Source organism: Arvicanthis niloticus, chromosome 13 (assembly GCF_011762505.2).
Source record: "Arvicanthis niloticus isolate mArvNil1 chromosome 13, mArvNil1.pat.X, whole genome shotgun sequence".
NCBI lineage: Eukaryota > Metazoa > Chordata > Mammalia > Rodentia > Muridae > Arvicanthis > Arvicanthis niloticus.
In genome coordinates, this window is record NC_047670.1 from 51,665,189 (window position 1) to 51,689,205 (window position 24,017).

The window sequence follows — 24,017 nt, forward strand, 5'->3', positions numbered from 1 at the left end:
TCTCTCTCTCTCTCTCTCTCTCTCTCCTTCCTTCCTTCCTTCCTTCCTCCTCTTCTCTTCTTTTCTCTTCTTTCCTTCCTTCCTTCCCTCCTCTGGTCCCGGCTTCCCAGCCCGCAGTGCCGCCCCTGGACAGGCGGGGGAGGAGGCTGGGGGGGGCGGAGAGGGGGGGAGCGGCTCCGTCCCGGGCCCGGAGGCTGCGAATGGGTGCAGGGCTGGCCCGGCCCCACGGCCCCCTTCCCCTCCCCCCCCCGCCGCGGCGGCGGAGCCTCAGTCAGCGGCGCCCCATGCCCCCGGGGGCGGCAGCGCCGGGCCAAGAGAACACGACAGTAGCAGCGGCAGGAGCACCAGCAGCTTCAGCACCGCGGCCAGCGCTGGCTAGGGCAGCACCGCGGCCAGCGCCCGGGCGCGCTCAGCTGGCGTTGCCGGAGAGGGGCGGGCCACCCGGGCCTGGTCGCGGGGCGGGGGTCCTCGGCGGGGGTCTCTGGGAGGCTGGCTTTATTGTTCTGCAGTCGGAGCGGGCGGCGGCGACAGCGGCGGGCGGGGGTCCTCAGGGGGAGGGGTGCTCAGGGAGGGCGGGCCGAGGGAGGGAAGGAGAGAGGGAGGGACGGGGGTCCGGGGGCGGGGCTCCGCTCTCGGACAGCTCTGGGGCAGGCCTCCTGAGCCCGCAAGCCTCTTCTGCCTACCGCCGAGCGCAGCCTCTGGCTTTTAAAGCCAAGCGCTGGGGGAGGGGGTGGGCGGGGAGGGGAAAAGGCCGGCGGAAATGGCTGCGCCGGGCTGGGTCGGGCCAGGGTCTCCTGGGAGGGGTCCTGGGGATGCCTCGCCTGGACTTGTGCGGAGTTCCCCCGTGCGACTCGGGGAATGGCGACCTGATACTTGGTGGCATAGTCGGGCGTGTGGAGAGAGGTTGGGAATGGGCCTGGCGCTCTCCCACCTCAGACTCTCGTTCTTTTGGGGAGAACGCAAGCGGACCTCAGTCGAGTCCACGTTGCCTCCTATAAGGTCTGGAGGCTAGATGCGGGATGTGTGGAGGCGGGGAGAGGCGGGAGACCAAAGGAGTGAATGCTGAGGCAGCGAAAACGCAGTGTGGAAGCCTATGTGCGCCCTGTGCCGCAGTGCCTCTTGCCACTCTGTCACCTCGGCTGACCCTGTACCCGCTGGAGGGACCTTTCTGCCCCCGCCTCTCCCGAGGGACAGATGTCCAGCACAGTGGCGTCGGCGCAAGATGAGTGGGCATGGCAAGAGGGGCTGCCATGCCCCTGTTCCAGAAATTCCGCTTCATTGGTGGTTTCCGCCCTTCCGCGCGTCTGCAGCTTCTCCAGGAGGCCCGCAACCAGGCGGATAACCCTTCCCGTGGCCGCCCGCCCGGAGTTTGCAGCCCCCATGACGTCAGGCCCAACGGCCAATGGCGGGGCACTGGGGGTTGGGGGCCTCACAATGGCAGCGCGCGGGTGCATATGTCCCCAATTAGGGCCGGGCGCCGCCATTGTCCCTTCCTCGCCCCCTCCTCGCGTTGGGGTCTCTGAGCTGAGCTCTCCCCACGCAGCCGGTTCCGGCAATCGACTATGCTCGCGGAGCGGCAAGCAGAGACTGCAGCGTGGTGACCTTATACGGACTGGCCCGGCGGGCGCAGCTGCCAGGGCGGCACAGCAGTGCTGAGCTCAGCTCCCTTCCTCCTGCTGCGTGCTGGGCTGCTACCGGCATCCACTGCCTCGCGTCCGGCCACGGTGTGTGTAAGCTACCTGCCCTACACTGAGCGTGGAGACCACTCTCCTGCTTTATGCTAGCGGCCCAGCTCCTCAGCGGCGGGACATTCATCTTGCGTGGCAGGCGCTCCCGAGGGGCAGGACGGGTGCGGCCTCCCCCTTATCGCTGAACAGCAGCCGGCGAAGCTCTCAGTGGGGGGTGGGGGGCGAGGGTTCCCCCGTCAGCCACACCACTAGTCCGGGCTCCTTCCCAGAGGGGAATGGCTGAGGCGCAGCCGGAGGCATCAGGCCAATTAGCATTTTGATTGCTGGACGGAGGTGGGGGGTTCATCTGGAACAAGGTCTAATTACCAGACGGACCCTCAGGCTCAGGCAGGCTCGATTCCCACCCCCCACTCTGTTTGCTCCCTTCTCCTGGACATTGTCCCCGTTTCTAAACCTATACCCCCACTTCTTCTAGATCCCCTCACAGGCCCAGTCATCCTGTCTAGTTCTGTCCCCCTACTTTGCCTCTCCGAGTCTCTTCTTTCTTAGTCGTGGTTCTTTGCTCATCTAGTCTTTCCTGGATCTGTTTTGAGTCTTGTTCTGCCTCTCTGTCCTCAGCCCTCTTTACTCCACCTCTTCATACAATCTCAGTCCTTATGTTGTGTACACATCCCTTCCCCTTCTTTGTCCCTCTCCTACTTCCTTTGGCCCCTAACCTCCTTGATACTCCGGAGATACCATGGTCAAAAATGTGTGCTTGGGTCTTGGGGCCAGGCAATACAGAATGAGTCATTCAAACAGGCCTTGCTCTGGCTATGGTGGATCCCTCAGGACTCCCCGCCCCCGACGGGGAGGGGGGGTGGAGGGGCACACTGGAGGGGCAGCTGGGTCCAGGCCATGGCCATCAGTCCCCACCAGCCCAGGTGCACGGTGCACATGGGACCTGTGCAATTACTCGTGCTTTCCGAATGGCCTCCTTGTGAACCTGACTCCCTCCCTCCACTTTCCCTTTCACATCTAGAGGTTCCCAGTCCCTTGGCCAAGCCAGAGAGATTGAGAAACGGTTGACCACTCATTTTGACAAGTTGTAGGCTCCTTTACCCAAGGCCCCATTGAGTCTCTGAGAGTCTCAATGACTCCTCTGAGTGTTATGTAGAGAGTCAAGTTAGCCCCCCAGCCAGTGGATAACTGCAGGCCTATTATGTTAACTTTCGAGCAACTCCCACAAAATCTCTTGCTATTCTGGCCCAACTTGCTCTGCCCTCATCCCTTTTCTATGAATGTTTGGTCTATAAATGATTGGTTTATGACTGTCTTACTCTACTTTTGTTGCTGTCACCCTGCCTAGGTCCTGTCTTACAAAAAGGTTTAAGGGGTGGTGTTCCCATTGTTGTACTGCCAACAACTCACTGAGTTGGACAACAACTCACTCAGTGGACAGCCTTAATGGAGGGTTCACCCCTTCTGCTGGGCTGAGAGGTGATTGGCAAAGAATGGGAAGTTGTCTTGAAATTACTGGTGGGGACAGCTTCTGTGGTGCCTGGGTGGGTGAGATCATTAGCAAGAACAGGTCAAGGCTGTGGTAGGGAACTGCAGGCTAGTCCTTAATTCAGCCACAGTGATGGTGGCAGCCGGGCTATGCAGCTAATGACATAGTCTGAGCTAGGAATCCTGGAAGAGAATGAAACGGGGCTTTGCAAATTCAGTAAGGAAAAGCTACCCTCCTTCCATGCCAGGGCATCTGTGGTGAGAGAGAAATGACAGCCTCCATAAAGGGCTGCCGAGTTAGGGGGTAGCATAAAGGAAAGTTATGTGTCCTGACTCACTGGTGACAGACAGGTAGAAGGCCTGGGGAAGGCCTACTTCAAAAGGCCTAAAGAGCAAAACACACTTGGTCCCCACCGAGGCAGAACATTGGAAGCTATGTTAGCTACTTCACCACTGTAATGTATCCCAAGGAGAGATGAAATGTTTATTTTTATTCTATGGTTTTTGAGGTTCCAACACCTATTTTCCCTTTTGTTTCTGGGCCCTTCTCAGGCAGAGCACCCTGACAGAAAAGAGTAGCAGAACCAAGGCACTCCCTGCAGAGCAGCCAGGAAGCAGAGAGGGATGCAGGAGAGTGTCGGACAAGGTATTTATTTCCAAATCACAACTCAGTATTCTGTTTCCTCCAGCCAGGCCCACCTACCAGTCTCTAGCACTGTCTGAAAATACTATAATCTGGTTCCATTAATGGATTAGTGAGGCCTGGTAACCAATCAGGTTCCAAATGTTCCACCTCTGAACTTGGCTGCATTAGGAACCTAGGCCTTTAACATGCAAGCCTTTTGGAGGAATACTTTATATTTAAACAATGACAAAAGCCAAGGTTACAGGGGAGGAAACCATAAGAGTCTGAATCACAGCACAACCACAGCTATACCCATATAAAATAAGAAAAGCACAAGGTACCGAGTTCAAGCCCCAGGATCCCATAGAAAAAAGCCAGAAATGGTGGCATGTACTGTAATCCCAGCACTGGGAGAATAAGAGCCAGGCAGATCCCTAACCCTCATTGGCCACTCCCTAGCCCACTTGGTGAGTTCTTGGTCAATAAGAAACCTTGTCTCAAAAAATAAAAATGAATAATGTTTCTGTAGTAAAATACCAGAGGACGTCCTGTGGTCACAACATGCACATATACACATGTCTGTACACATGGCCACTTGCACAGGAACACACACACAAAGAGCAGATATCAAAGTAGTAAATGTTTTCATTAAATATAACATCAGTTTAGTAGTCTATAAAAAGTACCTGATAATGAGTGAACTTTTAGTTTAGTTTTTTTTTTTGAGACAGAGTTTCTCTGTGTAACAGCCCTGGCTATTCTGGAACTCGCTTTGTAGACCAGGCTAGCCTTAAATTCAACAGAAATCTGCCTGCCTCTACCCCCTTGAGTGCTTGGATAAAAGGCATGCACCACCACCTGGCCATGAATGAACTTTTATAGAACAAAGATGCTTAGACCACAAAGAAGTTAACAGGTAATTGGTACAGAATAACTTACTAGGATCCCAAAACATGCCAGTTTGGTCCCAGCACTGGGGAGGCAGAGGTAGGTGGATCTCTGAGTTCAAGGTCAGCTGGTATACAGATCAAGTTCTAGGATGGCCAGGGCTATACAGAAAAACCCTGTCTCGAAAAAGAAAAAGAAAAAAGAAAAAAAAAAAAAAAAAAAAAAAGAAAACAAACTAAAAAAAAGAAAGAAAGAAAGAAAGAAATATTTTTCATAAAAGCAGAGAGAGCCAGTTCTTGAGGAAGCCTATACCTATGATTATATTCTCTGTTAACTGAAGGCATTTTAGAATATGATATCTGGGGTTTACCTCAGAATAACAAAGAGGAAGGGCTGTGCGTGATCCGTTTTTTGGTGAACATGGTGATGGGTACAGACTCTCAAACTCACCCTGATTTAATGCATAATTTGATGTTTTCTACGGGAAAAGAAAAAATCCTGAAATTCACATTTTGTAATTAAATTGGTGTGCTTTTAAAAAAAGAAAAGAAGGTGGCCAAATTTCCACAAATCTAATGAACCTTAATAACCCGCAGACTCTTCAGCACTCAGAAGGCAAAAGTTCAAGTCAAACCTAGTGTATCAAGTTCTAGGACAGCCAGAGCTACATAGTGGCTGCCTCGAAATAAAACAAAACCATAGACACATGTTCAAACTCCACACATAAAACAAGGAGAGTGCCTAGACATATAATTGACATATCAAAAATTGTTTAAAAATCCATTGATAAAGCTAGGTGGCTCATGCCTTTAATCCCAACATTCAGGAAGCAGAGCCAGACAGATCTCTCTGAGTTTAAGGACAGCCTTGTCTACAGAGGGAGTTCCAAGACAGCCAGGGTTACAAAGAGAAACCCTGTCTCAAAAGAAAAAACAATTTCAAAAGTTCAGTCATGGTAGGGACATTTCTTTAATCCTAGTGCATAGGAGCAGAGGCAGGTGACTCTGTTTGAGGCTAGCCTGGTCTAGGTATGGAGCTCCATGCCAGTCAAGGTTTTACAGTAAGAACCTTTCTGAAAACCAATAATAAAAAGAGGAAGAAGAAGAAATAAAAAGAAGTCAGCCAGCCTGGGTGATGTATGACTATAATACCAGCACTCGAGAGGATCCAGTGAGCTCAGGGTCAGCCTGAATTGTTATTGAACCCAGGAGACTGTTCAAAAAAAAAAAAAAAAAAGAGGTGGGGAGGGTTCCTGTATAGCTCAGAAAATAAAGGCTTCCTGTATAGCTCAGAAAATAAAGGCGTTCCCTGCCAGGCCTGGCAGCCTCGGCTTTGATTCTAGAACTGATCCAAGGAGAGAACTGATTCCCCAAAGTTGTTGTTCTTCGTGTCATGGAATGCACATGTTAGCACTCAACACACATACACACTCTCTCACACACACACAAATAAGTACTCCTCCCAACCCCTCCCCCAAGACAGGGTTTCTCTGTGTAGCCTTGGCTGTCCTAGAACTCACTCTGTAGACCAGGCTGGGCACGAACTCACATCAACATGCCTCTGCCTCCCAAGTGCTTTGCTTTTTACCTGCTTGTCTCTTTGTCTCACTGGCAAGTTCATCTACTCTGTTGCTGCTGCATTTCTTTACTAGTATCAAAACTCAGCTTCTTGCTAGGCATGATAGCACACACCTTCAGCCCCAGGGCTGAGAAGGTAGAGGCAGGTGGATCTCTGTGAGTTCAAGGCGAGCTTGGTCTACATAGTTCCAGAACAGCCAGGGCTATGTAAAGAGATTCTGTCTTTAAAAAAGTGTCTACCATGATTGCAGCTTCTTTTTTGTTTGTTTGTTTGTTTTTGGGTTTTTGTTGTTGCTGTTGTTGGTTTTTTGTTTGTTTGTTTGTTTGTTTTTTTTGTTTTTGAGACAGGGTTTCTCTATGTAGCCCTGGCTGTCCTGGAACTCACTCTGTAGACCAGGCTAGCCTCAAACTCAGAAATCCACCTGCCTCTGCCTCCCAAGTGCTGGGATTAAAGGTGTGTGCCACCACTGCCCGACAGTGATTGCAGCTTCTCAAACGCGTAGAGAGCTATTCTCTCTCTCTCTCTCTCTCTCTCTCTCTCTCTCTCTGTCACCCAAATGAATACAGCATGGGTACAAAAATGTCAAGATGAAACCCATTATTATGGATAATTGATATATATGCTAATAAAGACAGTGCCCATCACAGATGAATGGATAAACAGAGATTGCTGGTGATACAGGTTAACAAGAAGACATTCTGTGTGGGGGAGGTCTTGGGTTCAATTCCCAGTATTTTAAATGAATGAATAAATAATAAACAATTGATAAGTAAAAGTTAAAGGTTGCCATTAGCCACCAAAAGTTAGGAGTGGGATGTTCCTTGGAGATCACAAACTCTGGTCTCCAGAGCTATGAGAAGAAAGTATGGCTGATGGTATTCCTTGGTACTTTGCTGTCCCAGGAAACCAATACTGTTCTACTTAGAGCAGAGCTGGTTTGTTTGTAGCGGAGCTGGAGGTGGGAAGCCACAGCTTCCCACTTGGCAAGCAAGCATCCCCTGAGCTGTATCCCTACCCCTAAATTCTTTTAGCCTTGAGGGATGTTGCAAGGGAGGCTTCAGATGAAGAGAGAACTTTTCCACTCATGAACTGAATCTGAAGAAAATATTTCCTATCAAGAACTCACAAGGTTGAAAAGTTAAACCTTTTTCTTTGTTCATAGTCACCAGCTTACAAAATATTATGGGGGGGGGGCATTTTCAGATAGGGTTTTATGAAGCCCACAGCGGTCTTAAGATTCAATGTAGCTGGGCGGTGGTGGCGCACGCCTTTAATCCCAGCACTTGGGAGGCAGAGACAGGCGGATTTCTGAGTTCGAGGCCAGCCTGGTCTACAGAGTGAGTTCCAGGACAGCCAGGACTAAACAGAGAAACCCTGTCTCAAAAAACCAAAAAAAAAAAAAAAAAAAAAAAAAAAAAAAAGAAAAAAAGATTCAATGTAGCTACGGATAAATTTGAACTTGATCCTCCTTGTGGTACGACAGGCACGTGCCACCAAACCTGGTTTTATGCAGGGCTTGAGACTGAACTCATAACTTTGTATAAGCGAGGCAAACACTGTGCCAAATAAGTCACACTCCAAGCCATGCTCAGGGTTTCGTTTTAAGGAATAGCCTCTGGGTATAGAATAAAATGTAGGGTGCCACCTGTGAAATGTTTTTGGTGTTGAGGTTAAGTCCAGAGTATAAGAGTTAAGGTTTCCCATTTGGTGAGCTCAAGGATTGGAGGCAATATTCAAGAATGTTTGATTTTTGTTTTTTTGGTTTTTGGTTTGGGGGGTTTTGTTTGATTTTTTTGTGACAAGGTGGTCCTTCTGGAATCCAGGCTGCTGTCCTTGTACTTTGTGGCTGGTATCCTGTCTTAGCCTCCTACACACTGACACCAGAGGCATGAGCCACCATGGCCAGCTAGCTCTTCCAACAATCTTACCATTGGTGGCAACACTTTGTCCTAGAGGCTACCTTGAAGAAATTCCTGGGTGTGAATCTTTCTTAATGGATCGGATTGTTATCTAAACTGTTGAAACCTGGTGTTTAGAGACATCGTACTGGCTTGGACTAAATAAGCGAAACCATTCAAAACAAAAAGTGATCCTTGAGCGTCAACAGTCTTGCAGGTACCGACAACACAAGTCCATAAGGATGGTTATAGGACAAAGCGAAAGTTGAGATCAAACCAGGGGATGGTGGTGGCACATGCCTTTAATCCCAGCTGTAGAGAGGCAAAGGCAGGTGGATCTCTGAGCTGGAAGCCAGCCTGATCTATAGAGCTTCTTCTAGGACAGCCAGGGCTACACAGAGAGGCCCACAAAAACAAACAAAACCACCCCCTACTGCTCTATACAACTAAAACCAGTAATCTAGCTGTTTGTGGTGTGCAAGTCTGTAATGCTAGCACCTGAGAGGAAGGAGGAGCCAGGTCTTCCTTAAACTTGAGAGGAACTTAGATCTTATAGTAAAGCCATCATCTTATTGTTAGGATCTAGCTTGGCAGCAAAAGTTGCAGAACTCCAAACAATAGTTTATGCCACAGGTCTCTTTTCCACACAAGTAGTGCCCACTGATAGCCACCAGCATCATCAATGGCGCGCCATGAGCCACAAGCTCTCCAGGCCCAAGTTCTTGCACATAGGAAACGTGAGGAGGATCATGATATTCAGGTCAGCCTCGACCACATAGCAAGTTTGAAGCTAGCCTAGAGTACATGACACAATTTAGTTTTGTTTTGTTTTGTTTTGGGTCTTTTTTGGGTTTTTCTTTTTTTGTGGGGTTGTTGTTGTTTTTCTAGACAGGGTTTCTCTGTAGCCCTGGCTGCCCTGGAACTAGATCTGTAGACCAGGCTGGCCTCAAATGCAAGATCCACCTGCTTCTACCTCCTGAGTGCTGGGATTAAAGAAAGGTGTGCACCATCACAGTATGGTAACAGTTTCTTCTTTTTGGGGGGGAGGGGTGTTGAGACAGGGTTTCTCTGTGTAGCCCTGGCTCTCCTGGAACTAGCTCTGTAGACCAGGCTGGCCTCAAATGCAGAGATCCATCTGCCTCTGCCTCCTGAGTGCTGGGATTAAAGGTGCTCACCATCACCACCTGGGGACAGTTTCTTTAAAAGTTAAAAATAAATAATGAAGCCCGTCTGAACTCCAGTAATTGTTGGGCGTATTGCTCCAACAAAAAGAAATGGCAAAAAATGGAAAATGCTTATCTGTCAGATCGGTTTCAGATATCAAATTCATCAACTGTTATATTGTTTTATCCAGGAGTTACTCAAATAATCTCCCAAATGCTATGCACTGCAGGCCAACAATGTATTCCATTCTGTGTGACTGTATGTCTGACCAGTTATCTTCTAGGGCAGAAGCCGAGGATGGGAATAGATCCTACTCCCAATCCACTCATAGCCCTAATCTTCCTTTTCTGCCCACCATGGTTCCTACAAATAGTCAATCACCTGCCTCATAATGAATCTGTTGGAACCATCCTATCTGTACATTGGTATTCTTTTTAAAAATAGTGTTTGTCTGTGTCCTTGTGCCCCCCAGAGACGCTAGATCCCTTGGAGCCAGCGTTGCGGGTGGCTGTGAGCCACTTTGTGTGGATGCTGCAGGCCAACGCTGGATCCTCTACAAGAGCAGTGTGCACTCTCAACCACCAAGCCTCACCCCCAGCCCCCTATGTGCCCTAAATGTACTCAAACAAGACCTACATCTCGTAGGCTGCCATCTCTTTATCTTGAGTTTCACTATTTTCCGCCCTCTCCTCACATGTATGGAGCTGATGAACCCCTTCTCCAGAGTTCCCACCTTACTTGATGTAGGTTCCTTCTCCTCTCATTCTTGGTTCCCCGTCTCTGAAGATTTTTCCTCTGCCTCTATGTCACATACCAGGCTGGCGCGCGCACACACACACATGTACTTTTTCTCATCTGCTACCACTTCTGAGCTGCCAGAGACATCTTACCCAGGCCCTTGGCTGTGGAGACACATCTGGAAATTGTAATGACAAATTCCGTCAACCTGACTGAACCTAGCAGCACCACGGAAACACGTGGCTAGGTATGTCTATGAGACCCAGCTTGGAGTCACAACATCTTGAGGGCTAAAACACTGGATTCTCTAAAAAGGAGAAGGTGAGCTGAGCACCAGTGTTTGTCCCTCTCGGCTTCCCGTATGTGGAAACAAATGAGACCAGCTTCTTTATGCTCCTGCTTGTTCCCCATACCTTCCCCACCGTGACAGACAGGCTGCATCCCATCACATAAACCCTTCCTCCCTTAAGTCATTTCTCCTCAGATATTTGGGTAGAGCAACAAGTAGCTGATAGCGACTCAGACCTGGGCATTTAGCTCCTTCCTTCTCCCCATGCCTTCCTGATTTAAAAATAAAAACCTGTGCAGGGATAAAAGTACAGCTCAGTAGGATACCATGTGCCTAGCACCAGTGAGTCCCTGGGTTCAATCCTCTGATCTGTAAAATAAGAAATACCAATTAGAGCTGGAGAGATGGCTCAGTGGTTAGAGCACTGACTGCTCTTCCAGGGGTCCTGAGTTCAATTCCCAGCAACCACGTGGTGGCTCACAACCATCTGTAATGGGATCCAATGCCCTCTTTTGGTGTGTCTGAAGACATCGACAGTGTACTCACATGAAATAAATAAATAAATCTTTTTTTAAAATGTAAGAACATCTTATTAAAAAAAAAACACCAATTAATTCTTTTTTTTGTTTTGTTTTGTTTTGCGACAGGGTTTCTCTGTATAGCCTTGGCTGTCCTGGAACTCACTCTGTAGACCAGGCTGGTCTCAGAAATCTACCTGCCTCTGCCTCCCAAGTGCTGGGATTAAAGGCGTGTGCTACCACTGCCTGGCACACCAATTAATTCTTGCTAGCAACCTCAGTCCTAACTCACAGCAGAACTCTTATGCACATCCTGGTCATGTTTCTTCAAGCTTCTTCCAAAGACAATCAAAGACCAGGTTATCTAGGTATACGCTCAGCCCTTCAGAGCCAGATTGGGACTACTGAGTCACCTGACTTTGTGCACTGAGTACCTACCAGGATCGAAGCTTTGTGAACATGCAGGTACTCATGCCATGCCACTGTTGGCTCTCTGTTCTGTTCCTCTAGTGAACCCAGATGAACCCCAGCACCCAGGCAAGAAGCCCTGGGCCTCACAAGAAATGGCTTTGCCTCCCAGTCTGTCCCTAGCCAGGAGATCCTGCAGCTGCCTCAGCTCTCCTCTTTGCAGTTCTTGTGACATCAGTGTTCCCATGAGCTTTCCAGCCACTTTCTGTGGTCATAATTGACAATTTGGATCTTTCTAAAGATGTTTCCTGTCCATCATCCTTTCTTGCCCTCTTCCTCCTCCTCCACTTTTTCTTTGTCCTTTCGGATCGATGGAGCCCATGCCTTCCACATGCCAGACAAGCATCCCACTGTGAGCTCCGTCTAGTGCTCCAGTTCCCTTATTAATGTTCCTGACGACAAACAGAATCTCACTAGCACTGACCCTCTGGCCTTCACCTTTTGGGTGCTGGGATTAAAGGTATTCCACTATGCCTAGCCCCTTAATAACCTTTGCTGTTATTGTTGAGACAGGGTCTTGAATTTACTATAGACTGGCCCAGAATTTACTATAAATCAGAGGATGACCTTGAACTTCTGATCTTGCTGCTTCTGTCTCCCCAGAGCTGGGATTATAGGTATATTCTACCAAATCCAGCTCCTTGACAACATTTTAGCAAGGGCTCTATATTTTCATCTTGTGGCTCTGCAAATTATGTAATTAGTCCTGGTACCAGGGACACATGTTGACCATAGAGACAGGTGGACAGTGGTGCTCTGCTCCCATGACAGCCCCAGGTACCAGGAGGCCTCTAGTGTAGGAGCTAGAGTGTTCTACTAGACAAGGGAGTTCATTGTAGATACAAAGCATACACTATGGTGGGCCTGGTAACCTGACTGAGGACTCTGGAAGCCAAGTGTTCAAAAGCAACATTGGGGTACACAGTCTTGGATATACCCAAAGGCCCAAGGCACATCATCTGACTGTGCTCCATATCACTGTTGGCTGGACCAGGGACAGGTGCCTAAGTCAGAAAGACTAATCATAGTCTGACTCCTGGCCTTCACTGGTTAGCCCCAGTTTATTGGCTCAGATCGGCAGAAAGTCCTGAGTCTGGTGAGTTCAGACACTCAGGGGCCCTCCCCTGATATTCTCCCATCCTCTTCCAACCCAAACTCTGGGATTTGCTCCAGCAGCTAGAGAAGATGCAGTTCCCCAGGCCCTGGAAGGTCTGTGCTAGGGGAAGACCATGAAAGGAAGTCCCTTCAAAAACAAACCAACAAACCTGGTTAGAGGCTAAAGTGGCTTTAGTTAGAGGAAGGGCAGTGTCGTGGGGCTGACTGTCAGTCCCTCCAGGATGGGGAAAAGGGACACAGGGTAGGCAAAAGGAGGCCAGGGTTCATGCCCCAGGGTTACACATCCAGGTCGTTGACACTTGACTTAGTATAGACTTGTGTTTTTCGCTGCACAATGCCAGGGCTAAAAGTGGCTCCCAGTGGCCAGTGGCGGACTACATGACGGTAGGAAGAGGCCAGGTAGTCAAAGTAGTTGATGTTGAGTTTCCGTGCAATGTACCGGCCCAAGAATTCCATTTGCTGTGAAGAAGGGAGTGACAGCCAGTTCTCCGTTCTCCGGATAAGAGGACCCCCACCAGCATGTTCTTTAGGTACCCCTTCCCCTTACGGGGGAGGACAGTATCCCCACCCCACCCCTGCCCAGAATTCCCAGCGCTCTTGCCACCCTTAACATAGTGGAGATCTCAGGAGTGCTATATTTACCCTCTGAGTGCAAAACAGCCCCATCTAACAACTGCAAACAGTAGTATCTTTTTGTCCGGGGTGAGGGGATGGGGTGGGGCAGGGTTTGGGGCAGGACCCACCTCATAGCGATCTGACAGTTGCACCAGCACAAGTGGCTCTAGCTTGTGGCCACAAAGGACCAGCTGGAAGAAGCGACCTCCATAGGCTGCCAACAGATGAGCAACTGAGCCAGGAACCCCAACCTCCTTAGAGCCTAGGGGTAGGACGGTAGGGGTGGGGCTTCCAAGGTGGGAGTGTCCAGGTGGACTGTAGGCCCCTCCCAGCTCTGAATCCATGCCCCTCCCCCTCTGGCCCTCTCCTATCCCAGGCATCACCATCAGAGCTGAGTGCCAGGCGCACGTAGACCAGATGCATTGGCCCCTGACATACAGTTCGGCCCCGGATCGAGAAGTGGTACATGCCGCGTGTGTGGTTCAACACTAGGCGGCGCTGGGACATTGAGGAAACGATGAGCCACAGGCCTATAACCATGCCATAGGCAGGAAAGCACCAGGTCTCCTGATTCTTCACCTGTGGGTACCAGGGATTAATGGAGTTCTGGCAAGAGGCTCCCATGTGGCCCTATGCAAAGAGGTCGTGGGGTGGGGTGCAGGAGCTCTGACCTGTCTCAGGACATTACAGGAAATGAAGACAAGGCAGATGACAAAGAGCAGCATCCCCTTCCAGAGCGTGTCCAAGTAGTACTCAAGCACAAAGACTGAGGGCAGCATGATCCAGCACATGAGGACAGCTGGGAGCTGCCCATTGCCACAGGACAGTGCCAGGGATTTGGGGAAAGGGCCCACCCAGTGGAGGTTCTCCATGGTACTACCCTGTCTACTCCCGCAAGTATACCTGCCTACCCCCACCCCCTCAACCCAGCCAACCTCCCCAATAATGGGAACCTAACCACACCCAGTCCCCCGGCCCACCATCCGGCTGCTGCTGCTTGAAGGGGTAAAAGCTGTTGTTCTTGAGGTGATTGGCTAACTTGCGCTCAGTAGAGAAGAATCCTACAGCCCAGAGTTGGAAGCACTTAGCAAAGATGGATGTGGGGGAGGCACTGGCCTGCTGCTCCTTGGGGACCTAGTTAGGTAGATCTGGTCAGCATACAGCTTGCCCCCTGACACTGCCCCACTGTCTTTATCCAGGGCTCCCACCCGAGACAATTCCAGGGTTGCAGCTGAGGGAAGAAGCAAGAACTGCCAGACAACAGCAGGGCAGGGAAGCAGGCAGCAGTCCAGGCTGGGCTGCCTGGGTTCTAGAAGCTCAGGGTAAAGGGTTCTAGAAGGGGCTTTTCTATTGACCACACCTTTCTAGTGGGTGAGCATGCACTCCCTGGTCAGTCTCTACTACCTGGAAGGTATAGCCTGGCTCCCTCATGGCTGAACAATCTGAGACAATGCTGCCAACACTGTCGCATCATGGATTCTGGTAGCTGAAAAAGGTCTTTCTTTTCCCTCCACTATCTTACACCTCACTGCCTATCCTATCTTCAGACAACTGTGTCCCAAGGGTGGAATTCACACAGTCCAAGGGTTAACCCAAAATGAAGAGAGACAGCAAACTCTTGGGTTAACACACGGGCGCATACACAGGCACACACACAGACACACACACACACGTGCACACACACAGACACACAGGTTCAGGCCTGCTGTAGCCTACTCCATCGTGTATAACCCTGTTCCTCACTCAACAATTTACTCTAAGGACCGTACAAGTCTAGTCTGACGTGTTGATTCCTGCTTGTAAGCCTACCACATGGGAGGCAGAGATGGGTGGATTCTATGAGTCAGCCTGGGCTACCCTGTGAATTCCAAGCCAGCCTAGATTACTGTGAGAAGAATCTCCAATAAAATAACAAAGGACTGTACAGAGTGGCTAAAAATACTTTATTGTAACAAAATCTCGAACATTTTAAAGTAAAAAAGGGCAGGGTAAAGCTGGTAGCCGTCTGAGTTAAGTGGAGTCTCTGGAAGAGGGAGGGCTTGTAAGTAGCTGCTCTAGACACCACTGGACTTCCTCTGGGCCCCGGTAGGCGCGCTTCAGACCTCGGGGGAGGCAGCGGCAGGACTCCAGATTGAGATACAGCAGCCCTGGGCAACTGCTAATCACAGAACTGTGGAACAGGCAGGCCATGGGAAAGTGAGCTGTTGGCCAGAGAGCCCTGTCTGCCTTCACTATACACCAGGCCTACCAACTATAACCACCCAAGCCCAAGCCTAGTACTCTTGGTGTCCCCAAGTCGGAGTGTGAATAGTGTCTACACCCCTCTTGACCTCTGGAAATGTGGAGTGAGGGAGCACACCTCTGGTCCCCAAGTCAGACATGGCAGCAAGCAGTACAAGATTCACAGAACTAGAGAATGGGGCACTGACCTGACTGTGCTTGGTGTAACTCGGGTACCCCTTAGGTTGAGGGAGCACAAAGCTGGGTGTACGCCCCCAGAGGTGCCTGAGAAAACACCCAGGGCCTGTTCCAAGTCTTCCTCGATGAAGCCTTGGCCACTGAAGTCCAGCTCCCGCAGGGTGTGATACCACTTCTGGGTCAACAGAGGGCTGCCATTCTTAGCTAGAGTCAACCCATCAGACATGCCATAGAGGCCCAGGTAGAGTTGCTCCAGCTCTGAGATGAAAGAACTCAGTGTGACTTAGTAGGACAGGCAGTGATCCCACACCCCACCTACCAAGCAAAGCCAGCTGACCTTGACATGGTAAATGACACAGACCAGTAGGAGTGATCCTCGCACAGCCCCGAAGATCCAGCAGGCGAAGTTTTGGGGAGCAATGGAGCAAGCGGCCCAGAACCTCATTGCTCACAAAGTTGCAGGTGGAGCCAGCCAAGCAGAGCTCCTCAAGACTGGGGAAGCCTGGTCCCTGGGGCACTCCTCGGCCACACGGCTTGGGAAGCCAAATCAGATTCAGCAGCCGTAGCACCTGGGAGTAGGGACAGGCTGCAGATACGTAGAGGGGTGACAGGTGGCAGAGAGTAGGGTATAAATACCTGCAGCTGGGGGCAGCCTCTCTGCAGAGCTTCCACGGGCAGCTGCAGGGGTGTGCTGTTGCAGTTTATGCCCGTGCTGACCTGGAGGACTTGGAGCTGGGGGCAGCAGTTGCCCTGTAATGGTGGGGAAACACAGTAGGTCCAAAGGCCTGGCGGTTCCCACTGAGCCCCTTTCCTGCCCGTCACCAACCTACCAGCAGTGCACCCAAGATGGTTGTTGTCTGGGAACTGTAGGTCAGCCACAGTTTACGCATTCGGGACCCCGCCTCCTCCAAGAAGCTCACCACAGCTGTGGACTCCACCTGGGGGATCCAACACAAAGGTGTGGCTCATGTCACAAGGGGCCCAGGCGATTTCAGGGTCCCTCCCCTCCTCGTGGCAAAGGACTCACCATGGAATGATGTAGGTCCAGGCTGTGGAGCTGGCAGCAGGCTTTCGCTAACATGACCAGAGTCTCAGCAGTCACATTGTGGCAGTCTGAAAGCTTGAGGAAGGTGAGCCGAGGACAGAACTTGCTAACCAGCTGTAGCAAGAGAGAGAGGCCATCAAGGGTTTGTGGAGGGCAGGTAAAGGTCTATCTACAGAGACACTGGTAGTCATGACGAGCCCATCCTATGGTCCCAGCTATGACTTCATTCTGTCCATGCCAGGCCTACTTGGGTGTCTCCTCCAGCAACTTAAGATGCCAGCAAGATGAAACTGGGCAGGCAGGCAGGCATCTCTGTGGGACATCACCAGGGCACTCTCCCGATAGTAGACAACTCAAATGTTACAGCTGGTGTGCCGGGCAGTCTCAAACTCTCACCTCCAACACAGAGTGTACTTGAGATTTCCAGTGGATGAGGGTCAACCTCTGGAGCTGTGAGAACCTGGCGACAGCAAGGCCCAGCTGTGGTTGTGCTTGAGTCCTTACGCTGCCCCCTCCTGGCCAGAATCCTCCCTACTCAACACTGATGCAGGGAGACACAAGCAGAGCAAGGAATAAGATGACAAGAAGCTCTCACCGATTGGGTATGAGCCACTCCAGGCAAGCAAGGAGCTTCTTCTCTCCCTTAAGGTTGCCCTTGGCAGCCCGGCCAATCAGCGGGGGTGACAGGGTCACAGTATGCCAGAGTGAAGGATGGGAGGTGGCTTCATGCCAATGACGGCAAACGCGCGCAGCCCTAGGAGAAGAAACTTCGCTGAGAGTGCGTGGCCTTTTGTGGGTAATGCCTACAGTGAATTGTCTTAGGAGCAGCACAGTTGCCCTCGCAACTCGCAGCGCAGCGGTCTCAAAGCCTGCTGTCGCCCGCTCTCAAAGCTAAGCTTTGAGCTCCAAGTGAAGACCGGTGCTGGAGCACTTGTGTACGCCCGTTGAGATGCTCTGCCCTCTGCCCTGCACCCCCGGCTCAGTGGGCCAGTCTATACCCCAGCAGGAGCTGTTAGTGTACCTGCCAAGAAACGGCATGGGCCCATGAGCCGCAACCAACAACCCGAAAATATGCACCAGGACTTCTAAGGGAATACGGTCTCCCCAACCAGAGTCCAGGCCCTGATCGAGCGACGGCTCCGGTCGGGGTTTGGTCCTGGGCTTGGCGACAGCCGTGGGGCCACGAGCCTGTGACCTCGGAGCGCGGCGAGGGGCGCGCCTGTGCGCACGAGCGCGGGTAGGCTCCAGGTCCGGCAGCACGAGCAGCATGCTGTCCGCTTGCAGCAGGTGGTACCCAGAACCGCGAGGTGCCAGCCGATCCCACCACCAGTCCTCGGCAGAGCGGCCCCGCGCATCGGGCCGTCTGGAGCTTCGAACTCGACGCCTAACTCGCCCAGAGGCCACAAGAGCCATAGCCCCGGGAGCTTTACTAAAGCGGAAGGCCGGTGGACTGAGAGGAAGGGGCGTGGCACGCCTCACGCCTTGCACTACACTTAGCTTCCGGGGGTGGGACTTCCGCCGCGAGTCTTAGCGCATTAGCCGGCGTCTTTTTACAGCCCTTGGGCTGGGGTTTGGCTGCCTTCCGGGATAAGGGACGTGCTTCTGATGCTGGGCGGGCTGCTCCGGCCCCACGCCCCTGATGCACAGCCCTCAGCGGAGGAGCCCTGAATAAAGTCAGCCAGCCACGCCCCTCGCCGACCCACGCCGGCTGCCTGAAGTTCGCTGTCATCCAGTTTGGTTTCGTCGCGCCGAGACTTGGTCCTCCGCAAGCATCAAGGACTGCTCTTTCGCTGGTCCTCCTCCCCGGAGCCACGCTTTAGGCCAGCCTCTTGCTCCCCCGCTTGTTCTGAGGGGTCCCGGTGCAGGCTTCTTGGTAAATACAGCTCCTGATCTAGCTGCCGCCTCCCTCCAGGTGCCTTGGTTTTGCAATCTGTCCACCTCAGGCCCCGGCTCTGTCCACTCGCATTTTTTGTCTCCCTCCAGGTGAAAGAAGCTTGACTCTTTTCTCCAGACTAGCTAGAGAAGCTTTGGACCTACGTGGGGATAGAGCGGACTGTTACCTTCGATTTGTCCTGGAGGGCCCGCTTTGACCTTTGACTTAATGGCAGCACCTCCACTGGGCCGACTGGTGCTGACCCATCTGCTGGTGGCCCTTTTCGGCATGGGCTCCTGGGCTGCGGTCAATGGGATCTGGGTAGAGCTGCCTGTAGTGGTGAAGGAGCTCCCGGAGGGTGAGTGAAGAGAAGTGGGCAGAGGTGGGTTGCTGTTGCTGCATTGTTCCTTAGCCTGGTGCTTTTACACGATCTCTTCCTTCCACTGCAGGTTGGAGCCTCCCTTCTTACCTCTCTGTGCTTGTGGCGCTGGGGAACGTGGGTCTGCTGCTGGTGACCCTGTGGAGGCGTCTGGCTCGCGGCAAGGGCGAGCGGGTCCCCATCCAAGTGGTTCAGGGGCTAAGTATAGTGGGCACAGGACTGCTGGCCCCTCTGTGGAACCAGAGACCTACAGTGGCAGGACAGCCCCACTCTGTGGCCTTCCTAACTCTGGCGTTTGTGCTGGCATTGTCCTGTTGTGCCTCTAATGTCACTTTCTTGCCCTTCCTGAGCCACCTACCACCTCCCTTTTTACGGTCTTTCTTCCTGGGGCAGGGCCTGAGTGCCCTCCTGCCCTGTGTGCTAGCCCTGGTGCAGGGGGTGGGCCGCCTTGAGTGCCTGCATGTGCCTGCCAACGGCACCACTGGGCCTCCGATCAAGGTGTCTCCCATCAATTTCCCCGAACGCTTTTCTGCCACCACGTTCTTCTGGGTGTTGACCGCCCTCCTGGGCACTTCAGCTGCTGCCTTCCAAGGCCTTCTGTTACTACTGCCATCCCCGACATCTGAACCCACACTGGGTACTGGGCTTCGGGTAGAAACACCAGGAACAGAGGAGGAAGAGGAAGAGGCCTCACCATTGCAGGAGCCACCAGGCCAGGTGTCGGGCGTTATTTCCAGCCCAGACCCTAAGGCCCACCGTCTGTTCTCTTCCCGAAGTGCCTGTCTACTGGGGCTGCTGGCTGTCACCAATGCTCTGACCAACGGTGTGCTGCCTGCTATACAGAGCTTTTCCTGCCTCCCCTATGGGCGCCTGGCCTACCACTTGGCTGTCGTACTGGGTAGCTCTGCCAACCCCCTTGCCTGCTTTCTGGCCATGGCGGTGCTGTGCAGGTGCACATGAACCCCAAGCCCCTGTGGGGAGGAGATCGGGGTGGGCCAGGGCCTGGCACAGCCAGTCCTGAATCTCAGCCCATCCTTGGCAGGTCTCTGGCAGGGCTGTATGGTCTGTTTCTGCTGGGCATGTTCTTTGCCACCTACCTGATGACACTGGCAGTCCTAAGTCCCTGTCCTCCTCTGATGGGCACCTCTGCAGGTGTGGTCCTCGTGGTAAGTATAAAGGGGAGGTGAAGCAGGAGCAGAGCCTATCTCACAGCAGGGGAGTTTCGTGCTCAGCCTCTCCTCTACACCCCCCTCCCACTTTCAGGTGCTTTCATGGGTATTGTGTGCTGGTGTGTTCTCGTACATCAAGGTGGCAATCAGTTCCATGCTTCACAGTGGAGGCCGGCCAGCATTGCTGGCAGCTGGTGTGGCTATTCAGGTGGGCTCTCTGCTGGGCGCCGTCGCCATGTTCCCTCCCACCAGCATCTACCGAGTATTTAACAGCGGAGAGGACTGTGTGGACCAGTGTAGCACTTGAACCTGGACTTAGGAGAGTTATTTCACACTTGTCTCCACCTGGAGGGGGCCACAGTGGCTGGGTCCTGTGGCCCAAGGTGGCCTCTCTATGCACAGATAATACGGATATTTCACACTCCATAAGAGACCTGGCTTTTGAGAAAAGACCAGGGTGAGGACCAAAGAGCAGGCCCAGACCCGGGGATGGTTGGTGCTGCGGCCTTCACCCTGGGACCTCTGTGGGATTTGCACAATAAAACATCTTCATCCAATGGCTTGTTATTCCCATAAGCACAGCTCACTATGCCAGGCCTCCTCCCCTCTGTAGGCAGCCCCTCTTCCCCAAGATCCTGGTTGTAGCTTCTGGGCAGACATTCTTCCACTTGCCTAGTTGCTCTTGTGGGGCCTTGGATGACCACGGGACTCTTACGCCATTGCTTTTCTGGAACTGCTGTGGGAGATGAAGGCCCCAGGGCCTGTGTGGGGCTGACACAGGATAATGCCTCTGGTCAGCTGGACAAGCAACAGGGTCATTGCCCCACAGCACGTCCTGATGGTGTAAGGGACTGGCATGAACCGGAAGTCAGCCAATGAGGGAACCTGGGGGTGGTGGTAGGGCCCCCTGGTTACACACAAGACCCTCCTGCCAAGATCTTCATGTCAAAATTTGGTGCAAGGTCCAGGTCCAAAAGGAGTTCAGTGAAGCTGGTTTTTTGTTTGCTTGCTTTACTTTTTTACTTTACGTGCATGGGTGTTTGGCTTGAGGAGGTCAGAACTGAATGTCCAGTCCTCTGGAACTGGAGCTACAGACTGCTGTAAGCTGCCATGTGAGTACTAGGAATGGAACCCAGGTCCTCTGAAGTAAGTCAGTGCTTTTAACCACTGAGCCTTCAAGAGCTAGTTTTTAAGGTTCTGACCCTCTCAGGACCTTTCAACTTGAGAGCATTGCTTACCAGCCCTCCAGATCCCAGAGCCAGTTTCCAGCTTCTGTAATCAAAGCCCCACAATGTGTCCATTCAGGTAGACACGTAGCTGTTTTCCACCCAAACTCCTGGCAGAGTCTGCTTATAATCACCTGGGCCTTTACCTTGTGGCATCTGTAGGTTGTTCCTGGGCTGAGTGGATCTAAGGCTCTCACACAAAGGCTGGAGTGTCAGAACCGGAAAGATCCTTTGAACCAGGAAAGGGCTATGAGGATTTAGAGGCCACGCCAGGGAAACGGCCTGAGTTTATGCCTTCTTTGTCTTATGGCAGACTGGAGAGAGAAGCCTGTGGGGGAGGCAGGACATCAAGTGTGTCCTATTGTGACTTAGAATAGCATGAAGCTTCACTTTCAAAGGAGTTGAGTGGGAGGAGGGGATTCCCACCCTTGCTGCCCCTTTCTTCCAGATGATCTTTCTAACTTAACACTTCCGTCCTTGACTAGGCCACCTGGCTTTGTTTTCCTTCCGGCCCCTATACCTAGTCAGGATCACCTGAGCAGAGCAGGGGGAGCTCCCTGATTTCCTAGGAGTTTCTGTAGCTCAGGTATTGGCTCAGAGGAGCAGGAGTGGTTTGGCCAAGTAGGCAGGCACTGAGTGGCCTGCAGAGGTAAGGGTGGCATGCAGGAGTAAAGCAAGTGAGAAGAGTATTCAGGTTGAACTCTGCAGGAGTCTTGTTTCTTGTTCCAATGACCCTCTTCCCCTCTGTACTCTGCCCTTGTCCCTGGTCAGCACCCTTGCCTGGGGCCCCTCCCTCTGCTGGCTCCTGAGGCTAGAGACTGGTCGAGCTGCCTCCCAGCTCCCTCTCTTGGCGTCCTCAGGTCAGTGATCTGACCTCAGCCTCTGCCTTATGCTCACGTGTGGATTTGTGCAAGGTGTGTTACTTCCAAGGGCCACGGGGCAGCATAGCCCTTCAGATCTGTATGGTCTCCTGAAAAGAAGGGAGCAGGTTCTCCAGATCCTGGCCAGCCTGTGCTAGAAGTGGGTGATTTGAGGAAGCCACTACTCTTTGAAGTTGTAGTGCCTTCCTGTCCTGCCACAAAAAAACTCGGGCAAGGGTCAAAATAACACAGGGTGGAAAACAAAGATCCAGGATGGAGGTAAGGCTGTCTACCAAGTCCATGGGTATTTATGACATCCAGGTCTCTGAGTCCTGGGCTGTGCGGGGAGAGTGTTGGAGGGCACCCCACAGGAAGGTAGTTGCTGAAGCAGCACTTCTTGTCCCAAAAGGCAGTCCCTTGAGTGCTGAGCCACACTGCACAGTTTTCTGTGTCACCACCATGAATGTCCCCTTGGCTCCTAGAAATCGGAAAAGGGCCATTCATGGGTAGCCTCTTTTCCAGATAGAAGCCAGCCTATGATACAGCTTGTCTTTTGGGGATGGAAATACATTCATGTCTTTGCTTCCCTGGGTTCTCAGTCCTCTGAGTCCCCAGTGGCTGTGGGTTCCGATGTAACCACAGATGTTACAAGCTTTCAACCCTGCTCAGAGACTCGACCTGATTTGGAGACATAGGATAATCCTTTAAGGGTCACTACACGTGAATTCAAAGGGATTTTCCTAATTTCTATGATGCTGGAAGACAAGAGCAGTTCCAAGAAATAACCACTTTTTGGCTCCTCCTACTCCTTCCTCCAAGGGAACCATTTACTGCAGGGCTCTAAGAGCTTCCAGGGTCCAAGTCTGGTGTTCATTGTCTTTTTCTCTCCCTTCCTTCCTCTCTACTCCTCCTGTCTGTCTGTCTGTCTTCCTTTCCCTTCCCTTCTCTTTTCTTTCCTGCCCTCCTTTCTTTCCTTGACAAGATTTCAAGTAGCCCAGGCTGGCTTCAAACTTACTGTGTAGCCAGGGAGCCTCCTGCCTTGACTTCTGGGACAGCAGATGAGCACCACCATTCCAGTCTCCTCAGCGCCAGGGACTGGATTCAGGGCATTGGATTTGTTAGACAAACAGTTGAAGAATTGCATTACATCCTTAGCCCCTTATGTATATTTTTCTCCTTAATTCTTTTTATTATCCTATTTGATTCAAACTACAGGAACAGGACTGGGTTGTAGCTCAGTGGTAGAGTACTTGTCTAGAACATGCAAGACTCTGGGTTCCATCTCCAGCACTGCAAGACAAAAACAAAACACAATTGTATAGAAAGTACAGAGATGGTAGGGGGGCGTCAAAGATGCTTAATGGGTCCAAAGTTTGTCTTGTAAGACGAAAGAGTAGGGCTGGGTGATGGTAAGCTGGTTACACAACGTTCTGAATGCTTTTAAAGTCATTGCCCTATACTCTGAAAGTGATTTGTTCCCAGCACCTGAGAGGCAGGGGCAAGTGGGTCTCTGTCAAGTTTAAACCAATTTGATCTACACAGCTCTAGGACACCCAGGGCTACATAGAGAGATCCTGTCTTACAAATAAAACAAAGGGGCTGGAGAGATGGCTCAGTGGTTAAGAGCACTGACTGCTCTTCTAGAGGTCCTGAGTTCAATTCCCAGCAACCACACTGGGGGCTCACAACCATCTGTAACGGGATCTGATTCCCTCTTCTTGTGTGTCTGAAGACAGCAACAGGGTACTCACATTATGTAAAATAAATAAATCTTTAAAAAAAATAAAACAAAGACAAGAAAAGTGGTTAAGATAGAACAGGGTGTTGTTGTTGTTTTGAGACAATCTCCTGTAGCCTAACCTGATCTTTTTTGTTTGTTTGTGAGCTAGGAAAGGTCTCACTATGTAGACCAGGCTGGCTTAGGACCCACAGAGATCTGTCTGTCTCTGCTTCAGTCCTGGGATCAAAGGCATG

General features: G+C 51.6%; 3 protein-coding genes and 1 long non-coding RNA gene across 6 annotated transcripts; 2 read left to right on the forward strand and 2 right to left on the reverse strand.

Moving 5' to 3' along the window:
* The first annotated feature begins 733 nt into the window (after nucleotides 1-733).
* On the forward strand, nucleotides 734-10,949 carry LOC143434193 (uncharacterized). Its single transcript, XR_013103533.1, has 3 exons — nucleotides 734-1,724; nucleotides 3,729-3,822; nucleotides 9,802-10,949. It is a non-coding gene; the product is annotated as an uncharacterized LOC143434193 (long non-coding RNA).
* A 1,662-nt stretch (nucleotides 10,950-12,611) lies between these two features.
* Nucleotides 12,612-14,845, reverse strand: Catsperq (catsper channel auxiliary subunit theta). 2 transcript variants are annotated; one of them, XM_076912285.1, is made up of 5 exons: nucleotides 14,054-14,845; nucleotides 13,745-13,839; nucleotides 13,457-13,652; nucleotides 13,202-13,287; nucleotides 12,612-12,917 (listed from the first exon to the last, which is right to left on the reverse strand). In XM_076912285.1, exons 2-5 carry the CDS (start codon nucleotides 13,796-13,798, stop codon nucleotides 12,735-12,737), a joined length of 519 nt encoding a protein of 172 aa, XP_076768400.1. In that variant the 5' UTR covers nucleotides 13,799-13,839; nucleotides 14,054-14,845; the 3' UTR covers nucleotides 12,612-12,734. The 2 variants fall into 2 exon arrangements, with proteins under 2 accessions (XP_076768400.1, XP_076768399.1); XM_076912284.1 differs by lacking the exon at nucleotides 14,054-14,845 and having other exon boundaries at nucleotides 13,745-14,008.
* A 150-nt stretch (nucleotides 14,846-14,995) lies between these two features.
* On the reverse strand, nucleotides 14,996-17,949 carry Fbxl6 (F-box and leucine rich repeat protein 6). Of its 2 annotated transcripts, none has more exons than XM_034517502.2 (9): nucleotides 17,558-17,949; nucleotides 17,132-17,290; nucleotides 16,933-16,996; nucleotides 16,519-16,650; nucleotides 16,322-16,429; nucleotides 16,128-16,241; nucleotides 15,829-16,024; nucleotides 15,503-15,749; nucleotides 14,996-15,243 (listed from the first exon to the last, which is right to left on the reverse strand). In XM_034517502.2, the coding sequence occupies exons 1-9, from the start codon at nucleotides 17,947-17,949 to the stop codon at nucleotides 15,084-15,086; spliced, it is 1,572 nt and encodes a 523-aa protein (XP_034373393.1). In that variant the 3' UTR covers nucleotides 14,996-15,083. The 2 variants fall into 2 exon arrangements, with proteins under 2 accessions (XP_034373393.1, XP_034373392.1); XM_034517501.2 differs by having other exon boundaries at nucleotides 15,829-16,060.
* Nucleotides 17,950-18,045: 96 nt separating this feature from the next.
* On the forward strand, nucleotides 18,046-20,514 carry Slc52a2 (solute carrier family 52 member 2). The gene is made up of 5 exons (XM_034517582.2): nucleotides 18,046-18,409; nucleotides 18,520-18,767; nucleotides 18,859-19,738; nucleotides 19,831-19,954; nucleotides 20,052-20,514. The coding sequence occupies exons 2-5, from the start codon at nucleotides 18,638-18,640 to the stop codon at nucleotides 20,262-20,264; spliced, it is 1,347 nt and encodes a 448-aa protein (XP_034373473.1). The 5' UTR covers nucleotides 18,046-18,409; nucleotides 18,520-18,637; the 3' UTR covers nucleotides 20,265-20,514.
* Nucleotides 20,515-24,017: the final 3,503 nt, after the last annotated feature.

Coding starts and splice junctions, on each gene's coding strand:
- Catsperq (XM_076912284.1), bottom strand. CDS start 13,945: ATGGAGAACCTCCACTGGGTGGGCCCTTTCCCCAAATCCCTGGCACTG. Junction 13,288..13,456: donor CCTGGCACTCAGCTCTGATG/GTGATGCCTGGG, acceptor ATCTGTTGGCAG/CCTATGGAGGTCGCTTCTTC. Junction 12,918..13,201: donor AACTGTCAGATCGCTATGAG/GTGGGTCCTGCC, acceptor CCTTCTTCACAG/CAAATGGAATTCTTGGGCCG.
- Fbxl6 (XM_034517501.2), bottom strand. CDS start 17,949: ATGGCTCTTGTGGCCTCTGGGCGAGTTAGGCGTCGAGTTCGAAGCTCC. Junction 16,997..17,131: donor GAGTGGCTCATACCCAATCG/GTGAGAGCTTCT, acceptor TGCTGTCGCCAG/GTTCTCACAGCTCCAGAGGT. Junction 15,244..15,502: donor GTTACACCAAGCACAGTCAG/GTCAGTGCCCCA, acceptor CCTGTTCCACAG/TTCTGTGATTAGCAGTTGCC.
- Slc52a2 (XM_034517582.2), top strand. CDS start 18,638: ATGGCAGCACCTCCACTGGGCCGACTGGTGCTGACCCATCTGCTGGTG. Junction 18,768..18,858: donor GGTGAAGGAGCTCCCGGAGG/GTGAGTGAAGAG, acceptor CTTCCACTGCAG/GTTGGAGCCTCCCTTCTTAC. Junction 19,955..20,051: donor CTGCAGGTGTGGTCCTCGTG/GTAAGTATAAAG, acceptor TCCCACTTTCAG/GTGCTTTCATGGGTATTGTG.